Genomic DNA, 21,257 nt, shown 5'->3' on the forward strand with positions numbered 1-21,257 from the left:
GTGCGAGGGTGAGTTTGCCACATACACACACGGCTTCAACCAACATGACTCAGATTTGACCTGAAAGGATCAAAAGCAGCAGGAGACTTTATTATCCTTGCCCATTTATTCTGTGGCTTCTCTAATGAGACTGCCAACAAAGATGCCAAATTTTTGAGGTTGTTTCTGTAACACTGGCCCATTAAAAACTGAACTGAGATCCATCTACTCTTTTCAAACTGACTGCATAGCAATAATGACTTTCAGTCATTAGAGTACTCTGTGAAATGGAAACCTTTGACCTGTTGGTATCCTATTTTGTATTGTATTATCATTGCCAGTCCCCAGAGGTATCCAGTTCTGACAGCCTGTTGTATTTTTGTCTGGCAAATAAGCCTGTTGAAAAAACGGTAGGAAATTAGCCAGAGCTGCTAGCTGGACTGATGGAAAGGATCCCTAGGGAGAATCCTGTCGGTAGCACTGGACTATCATGAGCTAGGTGTCAGAAAATCCAATGGCTGCTCAGTTTTGAGCTACTTCCAAACTACTAAATCCCCTGTTTATTTTTTCTCCTGGTTTACACAGTGAAATACCATCACGAGCCAGAAAAAATCAGTTTATTGCTATTCAATTATTTAATGACTTTCACTCCTTTTCCTCCTGTGCAATATTCCAGGTCTTTAAGAGAGTGCGGCTTCAAAAGAATGGAGAAGCCTATCAGGGAAAAATGTCATTATGGTTTGATTTCATCACAACCTCTGTGGACAGCTTGTGTACATGGATAAGCGTAGGGAACTGTGGATTTGCTTGGCCAGCGCTCTGAGCTGGTGAAAAGGAGCACAAGTCTGGAAACATTTCAGCTACATGAGTGCAGCCCTGAACGAATATTCCCAGGGTGGCCAAATTTCTTGCCCTTACATGTCACATCTTAAAATCTTCATTTGTCTGGGAGCCACCAAACATACACCCCACCCCTCGGAGAGCCTGGAGGAGGAGGGCTTGGGGGAGTGTTTCCCAGACAAGAGATGACAATGGCTCCTGGGGTGTCCGGGTGGATGTGCTGATGTGCCCTAAGGCAGCCCAGCAGTGCTACCCCCACAGGGCTCATTCATCCCTGGGAGAGCCATGCCCTGTGTCTGACCAGCTCAAGGAACTGGTGGAATGAGAATCTCACTGTGATGGCCACAGAGACCAACTCTTGGTTCCCTCATCTTATCCTTCTACATCTCTTGCTCTGCTCCTCCTTTGTATCAAGGCATAGGCCAGGTCTCAGGACAGTAGGATAAAATTAAGTGGCTTGCCCACTATGTCCTGGTTTGAGTGAGAGCCCCAAAAAAATCTTTGAGAAATATTCAGCCCTATAAAGACTGTGGTCAGCAATCAAATAACCCTCAAAACGAAATGCCAAACAGATGAAAATACACATTTTTGGAAAAAAGAGTTTCTTTTTCATTTAATGAAAAGTGACTTATTTCTGTAAAAAAAGGGGGGGGGGGAGAAAGAAAAATACCTACCATATTAAAAAGACCTGACCTGCAGCCTATAAACAGATGCACAGTCAGATATGCACACGTACAGTGAAACATCACCACCCTGCTGCACACCCACACCGACACAAACACTGACACACAAATGCAGGGGCACTCCATTTACACATCCCCGACTCAGCCACCCCTGCTGCAAACACATACCCACAAACTCACAGCCTAATTTTAGGCACTTGCATTTAGACAGTGTTTCCCGGCCTTCCCAAAGCACTGACTTCTTTTCACGACAGGCACTGAAGTAAGCACAACATTTATAGAGCAACATACTCCTGCGCTGGCTCCAAATGTTCCCTCCTAATGCGATGATAAACGTAATGGGCTTCTGATAAGATCATGTGTTTGGGATAAAAGAATACTCAAGGTCTACTCCAGCCCGATGACTTAATTCATACTCACATGGAGGGGAAAGCAGCCTTTGAATAGCTGTGATCCAGGCCAGTGTGTGATCCTAACAGAGGCTAATTTGTTCCTGATTATGCCTAAGACCCCAATAAATCTGTCTGTTCAGAGCCTGCAAAACCCGAGGGAGGAACCGAACGGAGAGCCTGAGATGTCTGAATTAAATAGGGGCTGCCTAAGTGATTAACCAAGTCCTGCTGAACTGCACTGTTGTGAGCCCTGGAGCTGTGCTAACTCAAGAGCTGCCGCATCCCACGTCCTTGGGACAACACCATGCACACAAGCTGAGAGATGAGGCCTGGCCAGACCCACTGGCGTTTGTGTGCTTTGAAAAATGGTGAGGGAAAGTGGCTTTACAGCCCTGGTTCACCTTTAAGGAAGGTCCATAAGTCTCACTAATGGCTCATCATACAGAGAGCAGAGCTGTGCGTTGAGGGAACTGCTGGTGAGAAGAGGGGAAGAACTTTCCTGCCTGTGAGCTTCCCATTTCTGAGTGATGGCAAAGAGGGGAATCTTGCTGAATCCTTTCCAGACACTGACAAGGGCACCAATGTCTGACAGCCCAATGTGGTGCATCACTGCCAAAAATTAGCAGAGGCTCTTCCCTCCACAAGTGTTGAGCACCAGCTCTGACTCCAGATTCTCCTGGTGGTCTTGGATGACTGGGAGGTCACATGTCGAGCTTTACATTTTCATGAGCGAAGCAAAGAACATTCAGGTTTTTCCTTCCTACTGCTGCCCTCACAAAATAAAAACTAATAGGCTTCTTCCCTTTCCTCAGTGGTGAACACAGCTCAGTTATATTCGTAGAGTCCTACAGACTCAGAGCCAGAGAGGACAGTGTCAGGAGTGGTGTATTTCTAGGAATAAGTAGCTAATGGTTTTACTCCTATAATGATTCAAAATACTTTTCCTGTTCTCTTCTGAACTACAGTGACATTAAATGCATCCGTGGCCTTGGCAACATGAACTAATTTTTGTCTCCACAGAGGTCTAGAGGCTCCCCAGACCTGGTGGTGGTCACAGTGAGGTATGGGTCATGCATGACCTGCACCACAGACTGTGTTCATCAATGCCACGTACTTCTCACTTCAAATATGAATTTGATTTGAAGGAGATATGGAGAAAAGGAACAGAAAGGAAATATGATTTGTCTTCAAGGGAAAAAAATTGCTTCAAAAAATTAAAAAGCAGTTGCCTGGAAATCCAGTTTAAATCTAGAACAGTAAAATGTCTGCAGGCATAGCACCTGGCAGCAGGAGAGAGCACCTCTGGGGGATTGACAACAGATGCTGGAGGATGCTGAGCTGAACTCAGGGAACACATTTTCATTCAGGCAGCCCAAGCTCCTTTTCCCCTAGAAAGATCTTACTGAAGGCACAGAAACACTGGGGACAAACCAAATTTTCTATCTTGCCCCTGTTTTGGGAAAAGGCAGTCTCCAGTTCAGTGAAGATTTCTGTGACATCTGGGAATCCCTGAAGGAGGCTCTGTGGCAGCATCAACCTGGAGAGGTGTGACTTGAGGAAACAGATTGGCAAGACCTGGTTTGCTTACACTCCAAGTCAGGCTTTAAGATCCATAATGATCTTGGGGCTCCTGTGTGTTGCACCAGAAAATTATGCCAACTCCATCTCTCCTTGCTTCCTAAGCTGCCTGAAAACAGTGCAAGAGGCAGCTTTTTGTACTGGAATACAGACCCCACCTCTGGGGCTCAGAAAGGAAGGGATGTGTGAGATAACACAGATGATTTAGTCAGCACTGGGAAGCACCTAGCAGAGCAGGTCTGGATGAACAGGTAACTCCCCATCACCACTACCTGCTTGAAGAGAAGCTAGAAAATCATCAGCAAAATTAATGAAGTCTGCAAGCATGCAGGATATACACTTATCTGTGATAGGCAGCCTTCCACCCCATGAAAAAAAGGAAAAGAGGGATAAAGAGATCCAATTCATAGCACAGGGCACATCCTCAAATGAGGCTTTGAATGTCCGAGCAGGGTCGGCAAAGTGCTGGGGACAGACACAGGGGACAGCTTCCTGTTTTCAGCCAGGACACAGTGATTGGCATCGGCATAGTCTTCTTTTGTGCAGTAACTACCTTTTTTTTTTTAAAGGCCAGACAAAAAAAAAAAAAAAAAAAAAGGAGTATTTTTAAGCTCAGCTGTTTACTTAGGGATGTTTCCAACTATAACAAGCCTCATGCCATATAACTATTTGTCCGGAAAAAAAAAAAAAGGAGAAAAAAAAGGGGGACAAAAATGTAGAAGCATTGTCTTAGAGTAACAAATTCTTGTAACAGAAGAAGATTTGCATTTTAACCCCTGAAGGGTCTGTCCAGAGGTGTGCAGGCCTTCAGACATAGTGAAGGCCAAACCCCAGGCTCACCAAAGTCAGCAACTTCTGCAGAAGCAGGGTTTTACCACCACGTCACTTAATCGGCATCTCCAGCACTGGTGTTTATGTTCACACAGAGGAGAAGAAATGTATCCAGAGGTTTCTATCACAAAAGGGGAAATAATTCCACTGCAGATCACATGAACTTGGCGGCTGAGTGACCGCAGAACCTGCTCCATTTATTTCTATGGGAGTTTCACCTTTGGCTTCAGTGGGAAGAGAGTGAATAACATGGCCTGCTTCCAGGATATCTGCTAATCTCTTCTTTAATATTGAAGGAGGCAGAGACAGAGATATTTCCTGCTACAGTAAAATATTCAAGAGTTACTTTCCTTCCTGGATGTTCTGATTTGAAAGGAGGAAAACCATTACACGGAGCTTGGGCAGACCTTTCCGAAGAAAGTCGCATATCAATAAATGGTGACGTCTTCCTCCAATGAAATAAAACAGACACCTTGGAAATGAAGGCGGCGCGGGTGTCGCAATCGACTGCGGAACATCCAGGGGCCTCGCAGGAGGCTTTTTTTTCCGTGGAATATGACAATCATGTCTGAGCATCTCCTGAGCAGAGCGGGCAGGGATAATGCCTCTGCGGAGTGCGGCTCCCTGGTAATTCAGCTGCTTCGTGGAAATGCATTCCTGGGCGTGACTGGCTTTCTTTGTGTGGCGGGACTCGGCTCCTCGCTATGATATAGCAGTCGGAGCACCAGAATTATGCAATTGATCTGCCTGCTGCAGACAGATACAATTACAATTCCCTCGCAGAGCCCGGCACTGAAATTTGATATTTCACCTCCAAGAACATGGGTCTTTGTCACTTAAGAGAAAGGATGTTTCCCATGGCTGGCAGTGGTAGCAAGATTTTGTCTGCTTTGTCACTGCCAAGGTGGCCATGCCCAACCCCTGACAATCAGGAATGGCCAATAGGACCCAGCACAGCCACCTTCAAGCCCTGACAACCAGGCATTGCCAACAGGAGCCAACACAGCCATCCCCAACCCTTGACAACCAGGAATGGCCAACAGGAGCCAACACAGCCACCTCCAACCCCTGGCAACCAGGAATGGCCAACAGGACCCAACACAGCTACCTCCAACCCCTGGAAACCAGGCATGTTGTAAGAGCACTATGACTCATGTTCACTTCCCACCTCACTTTGTTTCCCTCCCTGGATGGCTGGATAAAGGAATGCCAAACAGATTTTGATATTACACAGATTTATCAGCTTAACTTGGAAACTGTTCTACTGAAAGTCTTGAGGTTTCTGTCACACAAGGAAGCAACCATTATGACCATGAGAAGGGTGGCCAGCATGGCCCTTTGTGACACCTGGCACACTTGTTTGGGAGAAGGTGCCCAAGAGCAAAAACCCAGAGGTGCCATTCCCCAAGGAAGACAAAGTGCTTCTTTGTTCATGTGGTTGGATGTTACTGCAAAGGAAGGTTTTGTGCTCAGCATCATCCTCTGAGCACTGTTGCTTTTGAGTCACAGAGGAGGGGAGGATGATCAGCCATGGAAGCCTCTCAGATCCACGGAGACTAATATGAGGGATGCAACAAGCAGAGGAGTAATTCTCCTGCTGGACTCTCATTGTAGCTGTGTCCTAAAAACTGAAGCTGGATTGAGCTGGGCTGGAGTCACTGGCCTAGAGAAAAATGCAGGCAAATACCACTCCAGCCCACATTCTCCCCCACAAAAAAGCATCTGTCCTTTGTATTTTTCTGCCCGAGATGTCTGCTCTCTCTGCTCTGTGGCTCAGCTGGCCCTCCTAGGATTGCACTATTAATGATGACAGTCTGGAAATCACTTTAAGAGACTTTACGAGGATGCTGTGATTACTAACTTGCCAAATGAGTGCTCAGACATTTCAGAACATGTAGCCACACTCCCGCGAGCTGCAGGAAACAGTCAGCTTCAAAGTATTTGCCTTAAGCTGAAGGAGTCACACAAATATCATCTGAATAACTCCGGCCAGTAAATTCATGACTATTTGCCATGAAATTCTGCTATAGAAGTTCAGCTGTTTTAACAACAGCAACACTCTTTCCCAAGCTCCTTGGTCAATGCTTTCACCTCATTGATGCCCTGGGAGATGCTGAGTTTCTCTTGCAAGGTGGCTCCGTTTCTCCCATGCTGTTGTTCTAGTGAAAGCCCTCGGCAGGGTCAGCCAAGGCCTATTTAATTCTGGTGAAAGAAGGCAAAATCACCATTAGCTGCTGCGTGGGGCCACGGTTTGGGCAGCCAAAGCTGTGTTCCTGTGCAGTAGTATGAGGAAGGGAGGGGGGAGAGGATGGGAGCGCTCTCAAAGCATGCCCACAATGAATATGGATGGTCATCCATCAATTTATTTTAAGCACATTACTTCTCTGTCAGAAAGGGAAAAAAGGGAAAAGAAAGAAAGGAAAGAAAAGACATATAAAATTAGGTTTGTGTCACTCATTTAACACTGCAATTTCCCCAGAGGATTATGCACCAAACAGAGATAGCAAGCTCATGAATATTAATCATTTCCCTGAATGCAATGCAGCCCGCCAAACAATAAGATTAGGGGAAAGTGCTATGCTTAATTTATGGATAATGGGAGAGGTAAAGGATAGAGCTCCCACAAAGGTAAGGCTCACAGCTGGAGGGAGAGGCCTCTGAGGAGGAGGAGGACAGATCCAGATTTGTAAGGTAGCAGAAAAACATTTGGGGCCAAGCAGGAGCAAAAGAAAAGGTGTTTAAGGATCATTGTCAAATTAAAATCATACTTCTCCCTGAATAACCACTGGTGACTAATGTTTCAAGCATGCCAGAAATTGGTGGTAAATTCAAGAGCTAGATGTATTTATTTTCTCTTTGCCTCTGCTCTGTGCCTTTTCTTTGTATTTTACATCCCTGAGGCCCCGATCCAACGCACCACCGAGACGTGTGTCTAACCTGAAACATTCCTGTTCTTCAGGGTGACCACTCACATGTGGAAGTCAGCATAAGGGCTGCCCTGTTTTGCTGTAAAAAGGCTTTGGCCAGGAGTCCCTTATAAGCCAAGGAGATAAAGTGTAGCAATAATAACACCAATAAGATGTGACTGAAAACCCCATAAATTACCTGGCAAACTTAAGGGGACATAGAAGTTCTGGAGCTACTTCCCAGCTGTGTTTCAATGTGTCTATCAGTCTTTACTCATCTCTTTTCATATTACTTTCTCTCCCCCTCCCTCCCTTTTTATTGATCTCTGCATCTTTTTTATTATATCCTTCTCTTTCTTCAGCACTGGTGAGCTAAATCAATGCATAATGCACATCCCACTCCACAAAAGGAATGCAAATGAAAGCCGGGCTCTCTTTCTCAATGTCCCACATATATCTGGGTGTGCAGTGCTGGTGTGTGGGAGAGTGCACGCCAAGGACAAGGTGCTCAGCTGTGCCTCAGACACCCATTTCTCAACACTCCGCTGGGAATGGATCAAGTGCTAAGCCCCAGGTTCCCACCACTGCGAATCATAACTCTTACAAATGGGGTCTGTTTCAGACAGGACACGTCGGGTTGGACTTGGCTGAGATCCGCGGTAACCGCAAAAATCAGTTATCCCGGGAGTAATCAGGGGCAAGGTGAAAGGAAAGCAGCCCAGAGGTAGGAGAGGGGTGCATCAGTCACACGGGCATGGCTTTGAATCACCTGTCTCCTACAAATCAAAAGACAAAGTGAAACTTTCCCCGTGGGACCGAATTCTGTATGGAAAAGATAAAAATATGCAAAATCTGCTATATGAAGCAGAGGGGGGGAAAAGGTAGAGATGATAAATTTCAGGATGGGGAAGGGCAAGAGTGCTGCAGAACTTAAAAAACGGAGCACTGCCAGATGCTTCCATTAATTAATTAATTAATCTCACTGTCGCTCTTCAGCATGTTGCAGGAAGAAAATGCTATTAATCTTTTCTGTTTTCTGTTACTCGGCTTTGTGCTCAGAGAAGACCAGGACAGCCTGACAGTGAGACCACACAGTTTTCTCCCTGCCTCCCTCCTTCCTTCCCCCGCACCCCTCCTCCCTGGCAGAGCAGATTGATCCACTGTTATCTGATTAGAGAGGAAAGAAGGAGGAAAAACAAAAGCAAGACAAAAAATAAAAAGGAGTTTAATTTTATTACAGGCACTAGCGCAAACTGTCTTGAGAGCCTTGTGCCATTTAGTCAAAGGAAAGTTGGACCAATTAAAAAAGCCCGTAAACCCCATGATCCTAAAAGGCAAAGGGAGCAAGAGAGGCAGAGGGGCACCTGCAAACAGGCTGCCTCCATCCCTGGAAATATCCAGAACGCAGCTGAACATGACCCTGAGCAACATGCTCCAACTTTGAAGCCGGATCTAACTTTGAAGTTGGCCCTCCTTGGACCAGAGACCTCCAGAGACTCCTCTGAACCTAAATTATTCTGTGATTCATGGCTCTGAATCTAAAGCCTGATGCTGCTTGCGGGCTCTGTCGTATTTCTCTCCTACCAAGCGAGGTGACTTGCGTGGTCTCTGCTTTAGAAGGCAGGAGCCCACTTGGGCTTTGCTATCAAACCTCCTCCTCTGGAACCCCCCCACAACGCCTCCTCAGCCCCATTTTAGCAAACAAAAATGTTTAGCGGTTCTTTCCAGCCACGTGGGACCCAATCCTGCAGACAATTTGTGACAAGCATTGCATTCACTGTTGTGGTTAGATTTGCTGAAGTCTAAAGAATGCCTTGTGGTAGTTCAGAAACATGCCTGGAAGAAAGCATTTGCAAGATCAAACCCGGAGGCCCCCGATTCAGCAAAGCCTCTGAACATGTGTTTGAGGCTCGCTGAATTCTTTGGTGAAGGGGAGTGATTCCCGGGGCTCTAAAGAGCTACATAATACAACAAGAACATCACTGAAAAAATAACACTCTCTGAAATAATTACTTGTTGTTCTACAGGATTATAACATGTGTTAGCCTTGTAAACATGAAAATAAAATAACATTTATTTTTCCATGCTCCCCAAACAGGGACCCAAGAATTCTGTATTTTCCAGGAAAACACCCCACCAATATCAAAGAAGACTTTTGTTCTGCCTAAGGCAGAGGATCAGGTCTAATATTGTTAGATTGTGGAGAATGCTGAAGTTCTGCTCTTTTTCTTTATTATTTATTATGTAATATGTACAGCCACTCACTTCCCCAACATCTTTATGTTTTCTGGTGAGATTTTAATGCTTAATATGCTAAGCAGAATATAAATCAGCACTGTGCATTTGTCGGAAAGACAAACTGGCAGTGTCTCTTTAGCTCTTAGTGTCATAATTCACGGTGGTCCAGCTACTACAAGAGCCAAAAAGATGTGTTTCACAGGTATCACCTCCTCTGAACCTGTCCTAGAGACCTGCAGGCATTGTTTGCCTGAAAACAGCAGTGGGGCTGCCCTACAGACCCTGCACACACACTGGGGACATCACCGCCACAGCAGTCACACCAGCACAGCTGTAAACTCACACAACAAGACGTTTGTAAGGTCTCTGTTCCTGCACCTTCCCTTTGATTCAGCTAATTTGATTCATCCGAGCCCCTATATTCAATATTTCACATGCAATTTGATATCATTTGTTTTGTAATCCAGGATCTGTGCAAACCACAACCTTCCAAAGCCCGTGACAAACAAACAACTTTTTGCCCCTGGAATTCCCCTCTCCTTTCCAACACAAGCAAATCTGTAAACCCACTTCCTCTGTCATGGAGTAGAAAAATCTGTATGTTTTAGTTGCTTCATTTTCTAGTCAGACTGCTGTCAGACAGCTTTGTCCCACACTCTCAAGCAGCCCTCTTGCTATTCCTGGAACTGAATATGTTGGTTGAAGATGGATGGGTGGATGGATGGATGGATGGATGGATGGATGGAGGGATGGATAGATGATGGTGGATGAATGACACAATTGGACTCGATGATCTTAGAGGTTTTTCCAATGTAACCAATTCCATGGTTTTATGTACAAAGGCACAAAGCAGACTCCTGCATACTCCTGGAAGGATATCACTGTGTGGCTCAAGGCTTGGGACACCCCACTCTTACTCCTGTCCTTGGATTTATTTAGAGCATATTACAGCTCCCACCCAGCTAACACCTTTTGGCTTCCTGGACAACCAATGGACACAGGGGGGAACCTGGGTCATGTCCTAATGTAATGCTAGGATGTGGTCAAAGTACAGACCTGGAACAAAGAATTGAGCCCTGCTGTTGAGCAGGGTGATACAGATCCAACCACCCAGCACCAGCCCAAAACCTTGCTGGAACCAGCCTCACACCACGTCTGGAGAACCCAAAGCATTTGCGTAAGTGTTTATCCCACTTTCAAAATATTATGACAAAAATCTCTCAGTGCTTGAGGCTCTAAAGCAGCAAGTTACTTGAAACACAAATGTAACTTCAGGACCACCAATAGTCACAATTAGCCTCGACCATAAATATGCCCAATTTCAACAGAACTATTTACATATGTAAATAAGTTCATCACCCAGTCAGGCATCAAGCCTCACAGGGTGGGATGCTAAAGTAAAAATGTAGCTGTTCTGATGAGCCAAGCAGTCCCCAGTTTACCACCCAAGGGAAACGTCGTGCCTGTGAGGTCCATTCTATGTTGCTCCAGGCACAAGACATAATCATCAGATTGCCAAAAAGAGCAAATTTCAGACTTGCCAACATTATATTATCTGCTTAGGATTGAAGAGCTGAATGCATGGGATCACTAAATGGGACAGAGTGTGTGCTTGGTCAGTCCAGACAAGGAATCTCATAAAATGTCTTGAGAAAAAGCCGACCCTTTATAAACATTAACTTTGGTTCCTGAAGCTCTGCAAGGTTTGTCTTTTCCCAGACCTCCCAGAGCCCTGGGTGGGAAAAGCAACCCCACAACGTGGGGCTACCCCACAGAAGGTGCAGTGTAAATTGGCCTCCATTTCCCTTCTCTGTCCCCAGCATTCCTAGAGAGTTTAATAAATATGTAAAGCTTGCAACTGCAGCCCCGATAGCTCGAGCATCTTCCGGCCATTGTGCTTACAGGTTTTGCTAATCAGAGCAAACCAGGCTTGCAAATGAAATCTGATTAAGTAGTTTTCACCTCTGAAAAAGGGGATTAGCCAGACCTTTGATCCTTAGATATTGATTTGCAACTCAAAGGAGGTGTGACCTCAGCTGGACTTGCTTCTGGTCTCAGTCCCTTCCCCTTTCACTCCTCCTCCTGTTTACCAGAAAAAATCAGTTCATGTCTTCTCACGTAGTCAGATCTAAAGCCTATTGAAGGCAGTGGAAAACCACCCACTGACTTCAATGGGCTTTGGATCAGTCCCACAATGGCTGACTTAGCCCTAAGTCCTGGGCTGTTTCAAAGCCAGCAGAACCAATTTCCCATCAAAATGACCAGAAGCTGGGAAGATATGTTCGCCTTTCAAACCTACAAATTCCACCTTTTTTCTCTCTTCCATGACAACTCTTCAGCTGGAAATGCTGCTGATTTTTCCCTTGCACTCTGCACAGGGTTGTTGCCAACCGTGGGTCGAAGGGCTCTGAGCTGGACTTACCGATGCAATTAAAGGACAACTCCTGCAGGCAGAAGAGCGAACAGCCATCGCCGTTGATCTTGTTCATGTCATCACATTCTTCCCCCAGTTCTCTGTGGGCAGGGCACACATATGCAAAAAGCAGTCAGCTGGCAAAGTAGCATCAACCCCATGGTCTCTGCAACCCCTCCTGAGGAACCCCAAAATCCTGAAATTCAGTACAGCAGTTTTATGTACGAACCCCTAAAATACCTCTCCCTTCCTCCTTAAGGGAGGACTTTCATCATTCCTGGTTCACAGGCTGGGCTGGCCAGTTCCCTCCTGCACATGTGGATACCACTTGCTGTTCTCTGATGAGGATATGAGCAACTTCCTTCATAGCTGGTGTGGCTGCAGCTCAGCAGGTGGGGAAAAAGAGACCAGGAATCTCTGAAACGCTTTGTATTAAATCTGGAAGGGCCAGACTGTGACCCCAGCACGGGAAGAACAAGGCATAAAGCCTGGAGCTGGGCTATTCCAGGTGAAAATACTTGGAGGAGAGCAGTCAACAGGGAGCAGGGGGTGTTGGGGACAGAGTCCTGCCTCGTGCCAGCGCCCACGGCTGTGGGAGTGTGTGGGGAGAAGAGTGGCAACCAGATGAGAAAGGGGCTGCCACAGCTGCAAGTGGGGCCACAACCAACCAAGCTGTGACACAGTCTGGTTCCTGCTCGCTCCTGAGGCAGCTCAGCTATTGTTTGACACTTGCTGCAAAGCCACAAGTGATGTTTGAGGAATGTGCAAACACAACAGTAGCAGAAAAGTTATGTAAAGCAAAATTAATCTGTCTTTCTCCACGTCTCTTTCCAGGACTGCCCTGGATTCATATGTTGTTTGATTGTTTTCTTTGATTTCCTTGCCTGTTGGGCCTCTTCCTGCAAATATTTGCTGCCAGGTATATCGTCTGACAGAGTTGTGCTGTGTGATTGCTGATCAGCATTATTTCAAGCAAATAATACTGGCTGGATTAAGCACTTGCTTGTTGTTACTTCCATAGTTTAAATAATTAAATTACCTAATGCCAGGAAGCTTTGAAGCAGCAGCCTTAAGGGCCAACATAGTAAAAGAATAAACCCTAACATAGTTGTGAAGTATTGTTTTACATTCCCAGTGGCCTGGGGACTGGTGAGAGATGGGAGATGATTGAGAACATGCAATTCCCAGCATCCTCCCTCAGAGGCCAAACCTCTCATTTCCAAATACATCCCAGTTCTGGTGGTCAGTCAGACAAGAGGCTGCACTAAAAACCTGGCCCCAGCACGTTGCAGGTTTTACCCAGCTGCCACACATGTGGAACACCAATAGAGGTTGTATGAATTCTTCCAGCACCAGCTCCGTGTAGGAAATGTCATATACATGTATAGAGATATGGATACAGGGGAAAACAGCATAAACAGCACAGAGCGTCCTTGCCTATCGATCCTGCTGTCTGGACTCCATTATCTGTATCTCTGTCTGTATCTCATGGTGCCAGGAGAGCAGGGCCCACGTTACAATTAAATGTCATCATCCTGGTAATCATCAAGCACGTGAGTCATTATCTACAGATGAGAGCCAGTCTAACCTAAGGAGACATCAGAGGTCAGCAGCTCCTCTCTAGTCTCAGATTCTGGCTGAGATGTGGCCAGATTTCTCTGTTTGCTCGCTCAAGACTTACATTTGGATAATCCCATCTCCACAGTAGCCACTCCCAGAGATATAGACGAGGGCAGGGGAAGGCTCGCTCTCCTCCATCCCGGACACAATGACCACCTGGTATCTGTATGTGGTGCCATCGCTCAGCTCCCTGCCGGACAAAAGGAAAGAGTCAGCGATTCCTACAACAAAGGCGGCAGCAGCAAAGGGCAGAGAAGGAGGTGCTGAAGAGGGGGTTGGCTGCCAAAAAAGCAAGGTTTAGTTCAATCAGCTCCTCCCAGTGTTCTTACCTTGTTTTGATGGGATTAATTTTTGGTTGGGTGTCATTTTCTTGTGAGCACAATCAGCGCTACCTTTGTCTATGCTTGGTTTATGCATGGCTCTGAAATAGGTGCAGCTCTTGACCCTCTGACAGCTAAACCATTTTATGAAAATCATGCCGTTTGGTGAGTTGCTGCTTACATCTACACCCACTACAGAGATGGCATTGCACTGACACTGTGACAGTGCCAATCCTCACCCTGAGCAGTGGGAAACACTGAGAACATCACCAAAATTCAGCAGTTCTTCAACACCTGAGGAATCTGCCCTGTGCCTCGCTGTGTTCAGCGTTGCACACTTCTGCTCCACATCAGGGACAGAGTTACCAGCAAGTTTGTGCCACAGTTCATTTAAGGAACTGAAAATACCCTGTTATTCATTATTATTATAAATACTCATTATTTCCTGAGCAGCTCTGAGCTCAATCCAGCTGCACCTGCAACCAGTGGGAATTTGATGATTAGTTTAAGACAGAATGGGACTGGGGATGTTTCAGTGATGGACAAATAAGTTATCCACTTCACATATGGGCATTAAAACAGTAGAGTTAAAAAGGTGGTTTCTTCCAGAGCAAAAAATAGGATTCACACCACAGCACCGGATCAGGGTATTAAAACTGAAATATTCACAGAAAGAATTAGCAAACTGTTACATATTTATGCAAAGCTATAATTACCTAAATCCTGTGCATCTGTAAACGAGGAATAATATTTTTCACACGCAATATGGAAATAATAAAAGCCTAATAAAAATGTTTAGCCCTTTCACACTGTCTTTTACACTACCAAAACTCAAAACCTTCTGAAAAGAAACTCATTACCGTTGTCCTCATTGTGCCGATCTGTAAAGCCATGGAGTGGCCAAGGCAAAATGATTTGCTTGAAGTCATCAATCAGGTTAATTGAAGAGCAGGAAAGGCAACCCAGCTCTTCCCTAACCCCACAGGCCTGTGCTCACTGTGCTCACATTGCCCCAGTTACTGACAGCAATATACATGGTTTTTTGTCACAGGAACTTGGTCAAAAAGCATCTACTAATGAAGTGTGTACTACGAGGAGATAAATCTACTACGCAGAGTAGCAAAGCCACTCAAGTGGATATCAATGAGTTACTGAAATCTTCAGGTTCGCGAAATAAGTATCTCCTTACAACATTCATTAAATTAACAAGCATGACTTAAACTCCAATATCCCACATAATATTTTACAGCAAAGCTGTTTCTCATGGATACTGTGCCTGCAAAATAACTGGCATTGAATGAATTGCCAACAGCACTGGGATCTGACTCTTTGTTACTGCACACAGCGGTGGAATGGGAGTGAAACTCAGTGGAATGAAAACAGAACTGGCTTTCTCATTCCTTCTGCACCTGATTCCTGTCAGCAACAGGCTGTGGCTCCTATTAGCTAAATTTGAGAGTTCATGTTGCACAAACAGCATCTTAATTCACCGTCAGGCTGCGGAGATGTCTACCTAGATATTGGTAAGAGTGTTTATTCAATCAAAGGGAAAATTTCCAAACTTCTGCCCCTTGGGATTTGTTTAAAGCAACTATTTTTGTGGAGGGAAAAAAAATATAGGAAGTAACTAAAGTTGCCAAATACACATTGTAGTAAAATAATGAGGGGTTTCCTCTGGATTTCACTCCCAGATAAAGCCACTTACTAAGATGGGAGGTTTCTCATATATACTGATGAAATCAAAGCAGAGCCAAGCTTTGATTATTGAAGAGCAGTTATTTCTCAAGTTCTGTCTCAAAACCATCTCAAAACCATTTGTAAAATATTAAGATTAACAAGTGCACTTGCAGAAATGTGGATTTTGTCACTGGGGATCTGCTAACCACAAAAAAGATTCAATTTTTTGAAAATGTTAACAAATGAAGAGTTGGGGCAGCTACAAAATAAATAAAGCCACGCTGCTTTCTGATGCGCTGAGATTGCGGTCCTGAGTTCAAAATAGGAATTTTCAGATCCTGATTTTTGGTGTGGTTTCCAGCAACATTTCCAGGTGATGGGGCAGGCTAAGAGCAGAGAGTGTGTTCTGCACATGGGTTTTACTGGGGGGAAGTGTTTGTGTGCACTTGTAGGTAAAAGGACAACAGGAAAATTTCATGTTTGTTTGGAAGTTGGCAGAACACAATGGAAGAAAACCTAGAACTAAATCAAGCACGAGAGAGAATATGGTGGTTAAGAATTATGAGGTGGTTGGAGATGTATGTGTACATGGGTGAATAAGACAGAAAATTGGAAATTAAAGCCATTAGGTGGGGAGAACTGTGGCTTCTTTAATTGTATGCTCTGCAAGTGCCCTCCAGCATCACACAGGCGGAGCTGGAGATGTGGCTGGACTGGAGCACCAAAAAGCCACTTTAGAAACCCAAAACTGAAGGCATCATGCTTTCAACTCACCCTGGCCTGACACAACGGGTGACAAAAAGCTGACTGAGCTTGGATGTGGCATTTCACGTTTCAACAACTGGAACGTGAGATACTTACAACCCCCCTGAACTGTTAAATGTATCATCTTGGCAGCAATTAACATTCCTTCACAGTGCCCACATTTTGGAAAAATATAGCTACTAAAGGGATGATATGTGCAATACTTCAGGCAGTAATCCAGTCCCATAGTGAGGGAAGGAGGAAGGAATGCAACAACAGGGAGGGGAAGAGTTTATTCCCTCTCTAGTTATAGGATGCTGAGGTCGACATTACAGACTGTATCTGGAGATGTCAGCAAGACAATCTCTGCTCCAAGTGGTGATAAAAGGGTGATTTTTGACCAGTTATTTCCTCTCCCACCTTCCCTGGGAGCTGATGGCACAGTGACAGCAATAAGGGACACTTTCCACTCTTCTGCCAGGCAGGAGCAGTGCACAGCAGCTCCCTGTGATGCTGCTTAAGGAAGTGAGAGAGAAGAACATCTTTAACATCAAGGATGTGAACAAACACTCTTTAAATTTATATCTATGGTCTTTTAATGACCTTTTCGAGAACTGAGTAAGCCGCATTGATCGCTGCAGCTTCCGCCTGTGGGGAGGCAGCCTTATTAAAAAGCAATGACTCAAGCCCTCTGCTTAGAGGGGGAATTAGGACGTGCTGTGTGAAATACCACGAGGGCAACTTTCCTGTCCATTGTGGCAAGTTACAGATCCAGGGTCAGGAATATAGAACCCTCTAATTCTTCTCCTGTTTTTACTGGGGAGGGTGGGCAGTTGGGTTAACCTTGCTCTCTCCCCTCCGGGCGAAGGACCTCAGCTCCCAGTTTGGGTGTTCCTGGAAAACTTAATGGGGAAAATTATACCTGTGGGAAGTTGTTTTCTACTCAGACCAAGGTTTAAAGGATCATTGAATTTACAGAAGAAACACTCATGCCGTTGAGTTCCAGCAGACCTGCAAGGGCTGATGCTGCCCCAACCACATCTGCTCTGTGCACACTGCAGGGTTTCAGCATCTGAGGACACAACACACACTGGAGATGCAGGGAAAGCATCGAGGGAAAGCAAACATCCCATGTCTCTCTTCCTACTACCACGGCATGTGTGTTTTTCCTACTACAAATAACAGCAGGAGGGCTTTTTATACAGCAAAGACTTGTTTCCAACAAAATTGAAAATATCCTTAAGGCTGAGCCCAGCTTTTGCCCTGTGAAAAGACAAATGGCCAGACAGCAATGAAAGCAGACAGTGTTCCTGCTATTTAAGGACAAGATGACACTGTCTTAAGCATCCCCAATTAAATTACAGCTGTCACAGGCAGTGTCATGTGAAACAGGCAAATTCTACACCTGAAGTGTCCTCATGAAGGACCCATCTGTCTTTGACCTTAAACAGCCACCAAATTGTTGAGCCAAAATATGACATTTCCTTGCCATCACTCTGCAGCCCAGAACAAGCCCTGGTCTGCCAGTGACACCCCTGTTTCCCTCTAACTCTGTCACCTCTGCTCTTCCTCTCTAGCAAGGAAGCCTTGCTGAGCAAAACAGGAAATCTGCTGGCAGCAAACAGCAGCAACCCCGCAACTTCCATCGCTGCAATGCTTTAGATCAGCTGCCAGGCTGGGCTGGTTTACAACCACAAACAGAAGAGGAAGGTCTACACCATCCCTTGTCCTGTCAGCCGCAGGCTGGAGCTGTCCAGTCTGTCCCCACATGCTGCTCACAGTCTCCAAAATACCCAGTGCCAATTCCAGAGGTCCTGAATTACCCCAAAGACCCACTAACACCATGGTTTTTTACAAGTTTCCCTATCCTCAGGTGCTCCAAAAGCAACTGATAAACAGTAAGCCAGGAGATGAGGTCACTTTAGGACATCCCAAACAGATCTGCTCCCCAACTTCCATCCTTTTCCCTTCGTTGCTGTTGACTGTACAAATACTCCTGTTTTCTTCCTCCTCTCCCCTCTCACACACGCTCCCCCTCTCTCTGCCTTTTTTTAATAAAAATGGCATGAGAAGCACGGCAGAAGATAATGAAGAGAATTCCTGCCTGACTCTGCAGTCAGGAGAGAGGAGGGGTGGGATGCTGTAAACACAAGAAGGACGTCAAAAATCCCGAGCTCTTGTGCTGGGCTGTTTTTTCAGCTGTGGTCTGAGCTCTCCCTGTTTGGATAAGCCCAGCAACATGGCAGGTGCAAAGGCCTCAAAACAACTCTCTTGCCTCTCTCTCAGATACTGAACTGATTCAGAAGACATGAACGCCAAGGAAACAGCCTTGGAGAGGCTTTTCTCTCTATCCATGAGGCAAGAGGTGCCAACAGGGCCACAGGTTTGCTCTGTGCCCTCTTGCTTTTTTTATGATTTATTTGTTTACAAGCACAGCAAAACGGTAGTTGGAGTACTAAATGAGCATTCAGGGGTTGGATGGGAGACTGAGGACTTCTTGGATCATTGGGATGGTGCATTTCTGCTCCCAAATCCAACTAAACCTGAACTGGGTGTTTCTGAGGAAGAATGAGGAGCAGCCAATGACCTGGACAGATAATCTCAGCTGAACACTCAGTGGGGATGTTCTGTACCAGCAGGACTCTGTGCTCTCTGAAGCCCAGACTCAACTTTTGCTTCTGGCTATGTCAGAAAGTTGAACTAACACCTAAACCAGCCACCTTAGCCACTTATGCAACAACCCACGGACGTGGAATTGAAGTCAGAGGTTCAAAGATCCAATGTATTAGAAAAAGAAAATATCTTTTGATCCTGGGAATATTTCTAGGAATTGAAGCAATCACCAACTCTTATAATCACCACAAATCCAAACCAGGCAATTAGTCTGCATCTCTGCTCTTGCTTATGCTGGTGTAAATCTCAAGTAACTCAGCAAAACACTCCAGGTTTAACCCACTGCAACTCAGCTGTTCCTCTGAGGTGCAAACATGAATTTGCTGCTCACACCAGCTCCATACCTGCACAAGATGCCCTGGGGCAGGATTACATGTCTGTCCTTAGCACCTCTGCTCTGAAACCCAGGTCCTGTTTAGGACCTTAAACACATTTGGTTTTGACCATTTTTTTTTACACAGACTGCCCTGCTCTGTCTTTCATGCAAGAACTGTTACGTTTTGTAAGTAGCAAACCTATAGATATATATGCAACTGATTAACTCCAGCAGACTTTGATATAATCCTCCAAGTATTTGCCCTGCTACCAATTTAAAACACAGTAGCATGTTTAATAAAAAACAAAGTTTGCAGCCAAGGCCTTACAGATAATTCTTCAAAAATGAAAAAAAAAATCAATGTCAAGAGATAATTTTCTCCTCTCATGTTTAAACAACAACAAAAATATGAATTTTTAAGATGGCCGATATAAATGGACAATCTCACTGCGATTAGGTTACAAATCCTGGGATAAAGTAAATCCTCAAGGCCCTGGGCCTCACATGGGTGTTTGCAGTAGACAGGCAATTTCACGGCAGCACACAGGTTAAGTGTCAGAGCACCTGGTTGCTATTAGAAGCAGGGAAGGAAGAAAAAAAAATCTGTTTTCTTCTTCACTGCTGTGCTCAGACCCTCAGCGAGACAGGAGCACTTCTCAACGTGAGGCTCAGATGTGGCCACTGCAAGAGGGGAGGCTGGAAAGTAAAGAGGAGGAAGGAAAGATGTGGGATATGACATGCAGAAAGAAAGTCCTATTTCCACCAGGCGGAAGCCAGCAGTTCTGCACTGATTTCGAGGGAATGCTGCCAGTATCCTCCACCTGAGGACAGCTCTCTGGTGTCCCAGTGAGCAAACAGCACCAGAGCCAGCAGGCAGGCTGGGACAGGATGGCTGCTGTCAAGGCCATCACTGTCACTGACGAAGCCCTGCCTGTTGCATCGTGCCTGCAGTGAGCACTGACTGCTGACACCCCAGCCATGCTCCGGCTGTGACGCCGTGTCTCCGTGCAGGACAGCCAGCGCCAGCCCCGCTGCTTGCACCACAAAGGAGAAGTGCCTGCTGCACACCCTGCCCACCACACCCTGGGCTCCCTGCCCTGCACAGCCTGGGAGCCAACAACCACCCCTTCAACTTCTGGATCATCACTGGGGCTGGGAGCACTTGGAAGCATTTCACCTGCTGCCCTCAGCCCTGTGCCCAGCCATGGGTTTGGGCAGAAGGCTCTTTCCAGTTCAGGGTGATCAGCTTGGCAGAATAATCTTCACCTTCTCTGAATCCAGACCTGACCTCTTGGGTTTCTTTTCAACAAGCCTCAGCCAAGACCTGATCTTCAGACCTCAATACCCTTCTGTTTCCCTGTAACCCCACCAGAATGGTGAACAGAGCCATGGGAGCAAACACCCTCAGCAGCTGCTCCGAAGACTCCTGGAGCCAGTGGAAGTTATTTTGTGTATTTTCAGTAGGGCTTAGATTGAGCCCCAAGTGAACACAGATGTTTGCAGTGTTCTCTGGTTTCACATCTACCATCCCACCTCACCCAGACCTGTTCTGAAGGGTCCAAATGTGGGGCTGTGGCCCTCCTGCTCCTCAGGAGGAGGGAGAGCTGAGAGACAGGGATGTGCTGTCACACCCAGAGCAGAGCACACAGAGATGGGTGAGCAGATGAGGTGACTCTTCCAGAGGAACATTTTGTCATTTCCCTCCTCGGGGCTCTGTGTTTCGCCTTAAACCACTTCAGATTATGAGAAATCCTACTGGCTGGTCTCCAGTGGGATCTCTAATGGTTTAATAACTGAACATTACTGAACATACTTCCACTAGCCTCTTCCTAAAACCCCATCATGAGCTAATTTCCTCTATTGTCATTACATCTGCAACTGGTCTTACAGTTTAAAAAAACCTGTACCACTGTGAATAAATGATCTGGTTTACTGCACTGGGCTTTCAGGGACTGATAATTTGGGGTATCAAATTCCAGGAACCCTCTCTGAGGTACAATTTGATGGGAAGAAGGAGCTTTCTTTCTACTTTGCCTTTCCTGTCACA

At 45.7% G+C, this 21,257-nt stretch overlaps 1 protein-coding gene across 2 annotated transcripts in view; it reads right to left on the minus strand.

The window, feature by feature from the left end:
* Positions 1–21,257, minus strand: part of PAPPA (pappalysin 1) — a 179,033-nt gene that overhangs the window by 75,998 nt on the left and 81,778 nt on the right. For both annotated transcript variants that reach the window (XM_085077215.1, XM_085077217.1), the window contains exons 8-9: positions 13,542–13,670; positions 11,870–11,961 (exon numbers count right to left, since the gene is read on the minus strand). In XM_085077215.1, coding sequence (XP_084933341.1) covers positions 11,870–11,961; positions 13,542–13,670 — 221 coding nt within the window. The remainder of the gene's footprint in view (positions 1–11,869; positions 11,962–13,541; positions 13,671–21,257) is intronic.

This window comes from Lichenostomus cassidix, chromosome 17 (genome assembly GCF_008360975.1).
Source record: "Lichenostomus cassidix isolate B80296 chromosome 17, HeHo_3.0, whole genome shotgun sequence".
Classification (NCBI taxonomy): Eukaryota; Metazoa; Chordata; class Aves; order Passeriformes; family Meliphagidae; genus Lichenostomus; species Lichenostomus cassidix.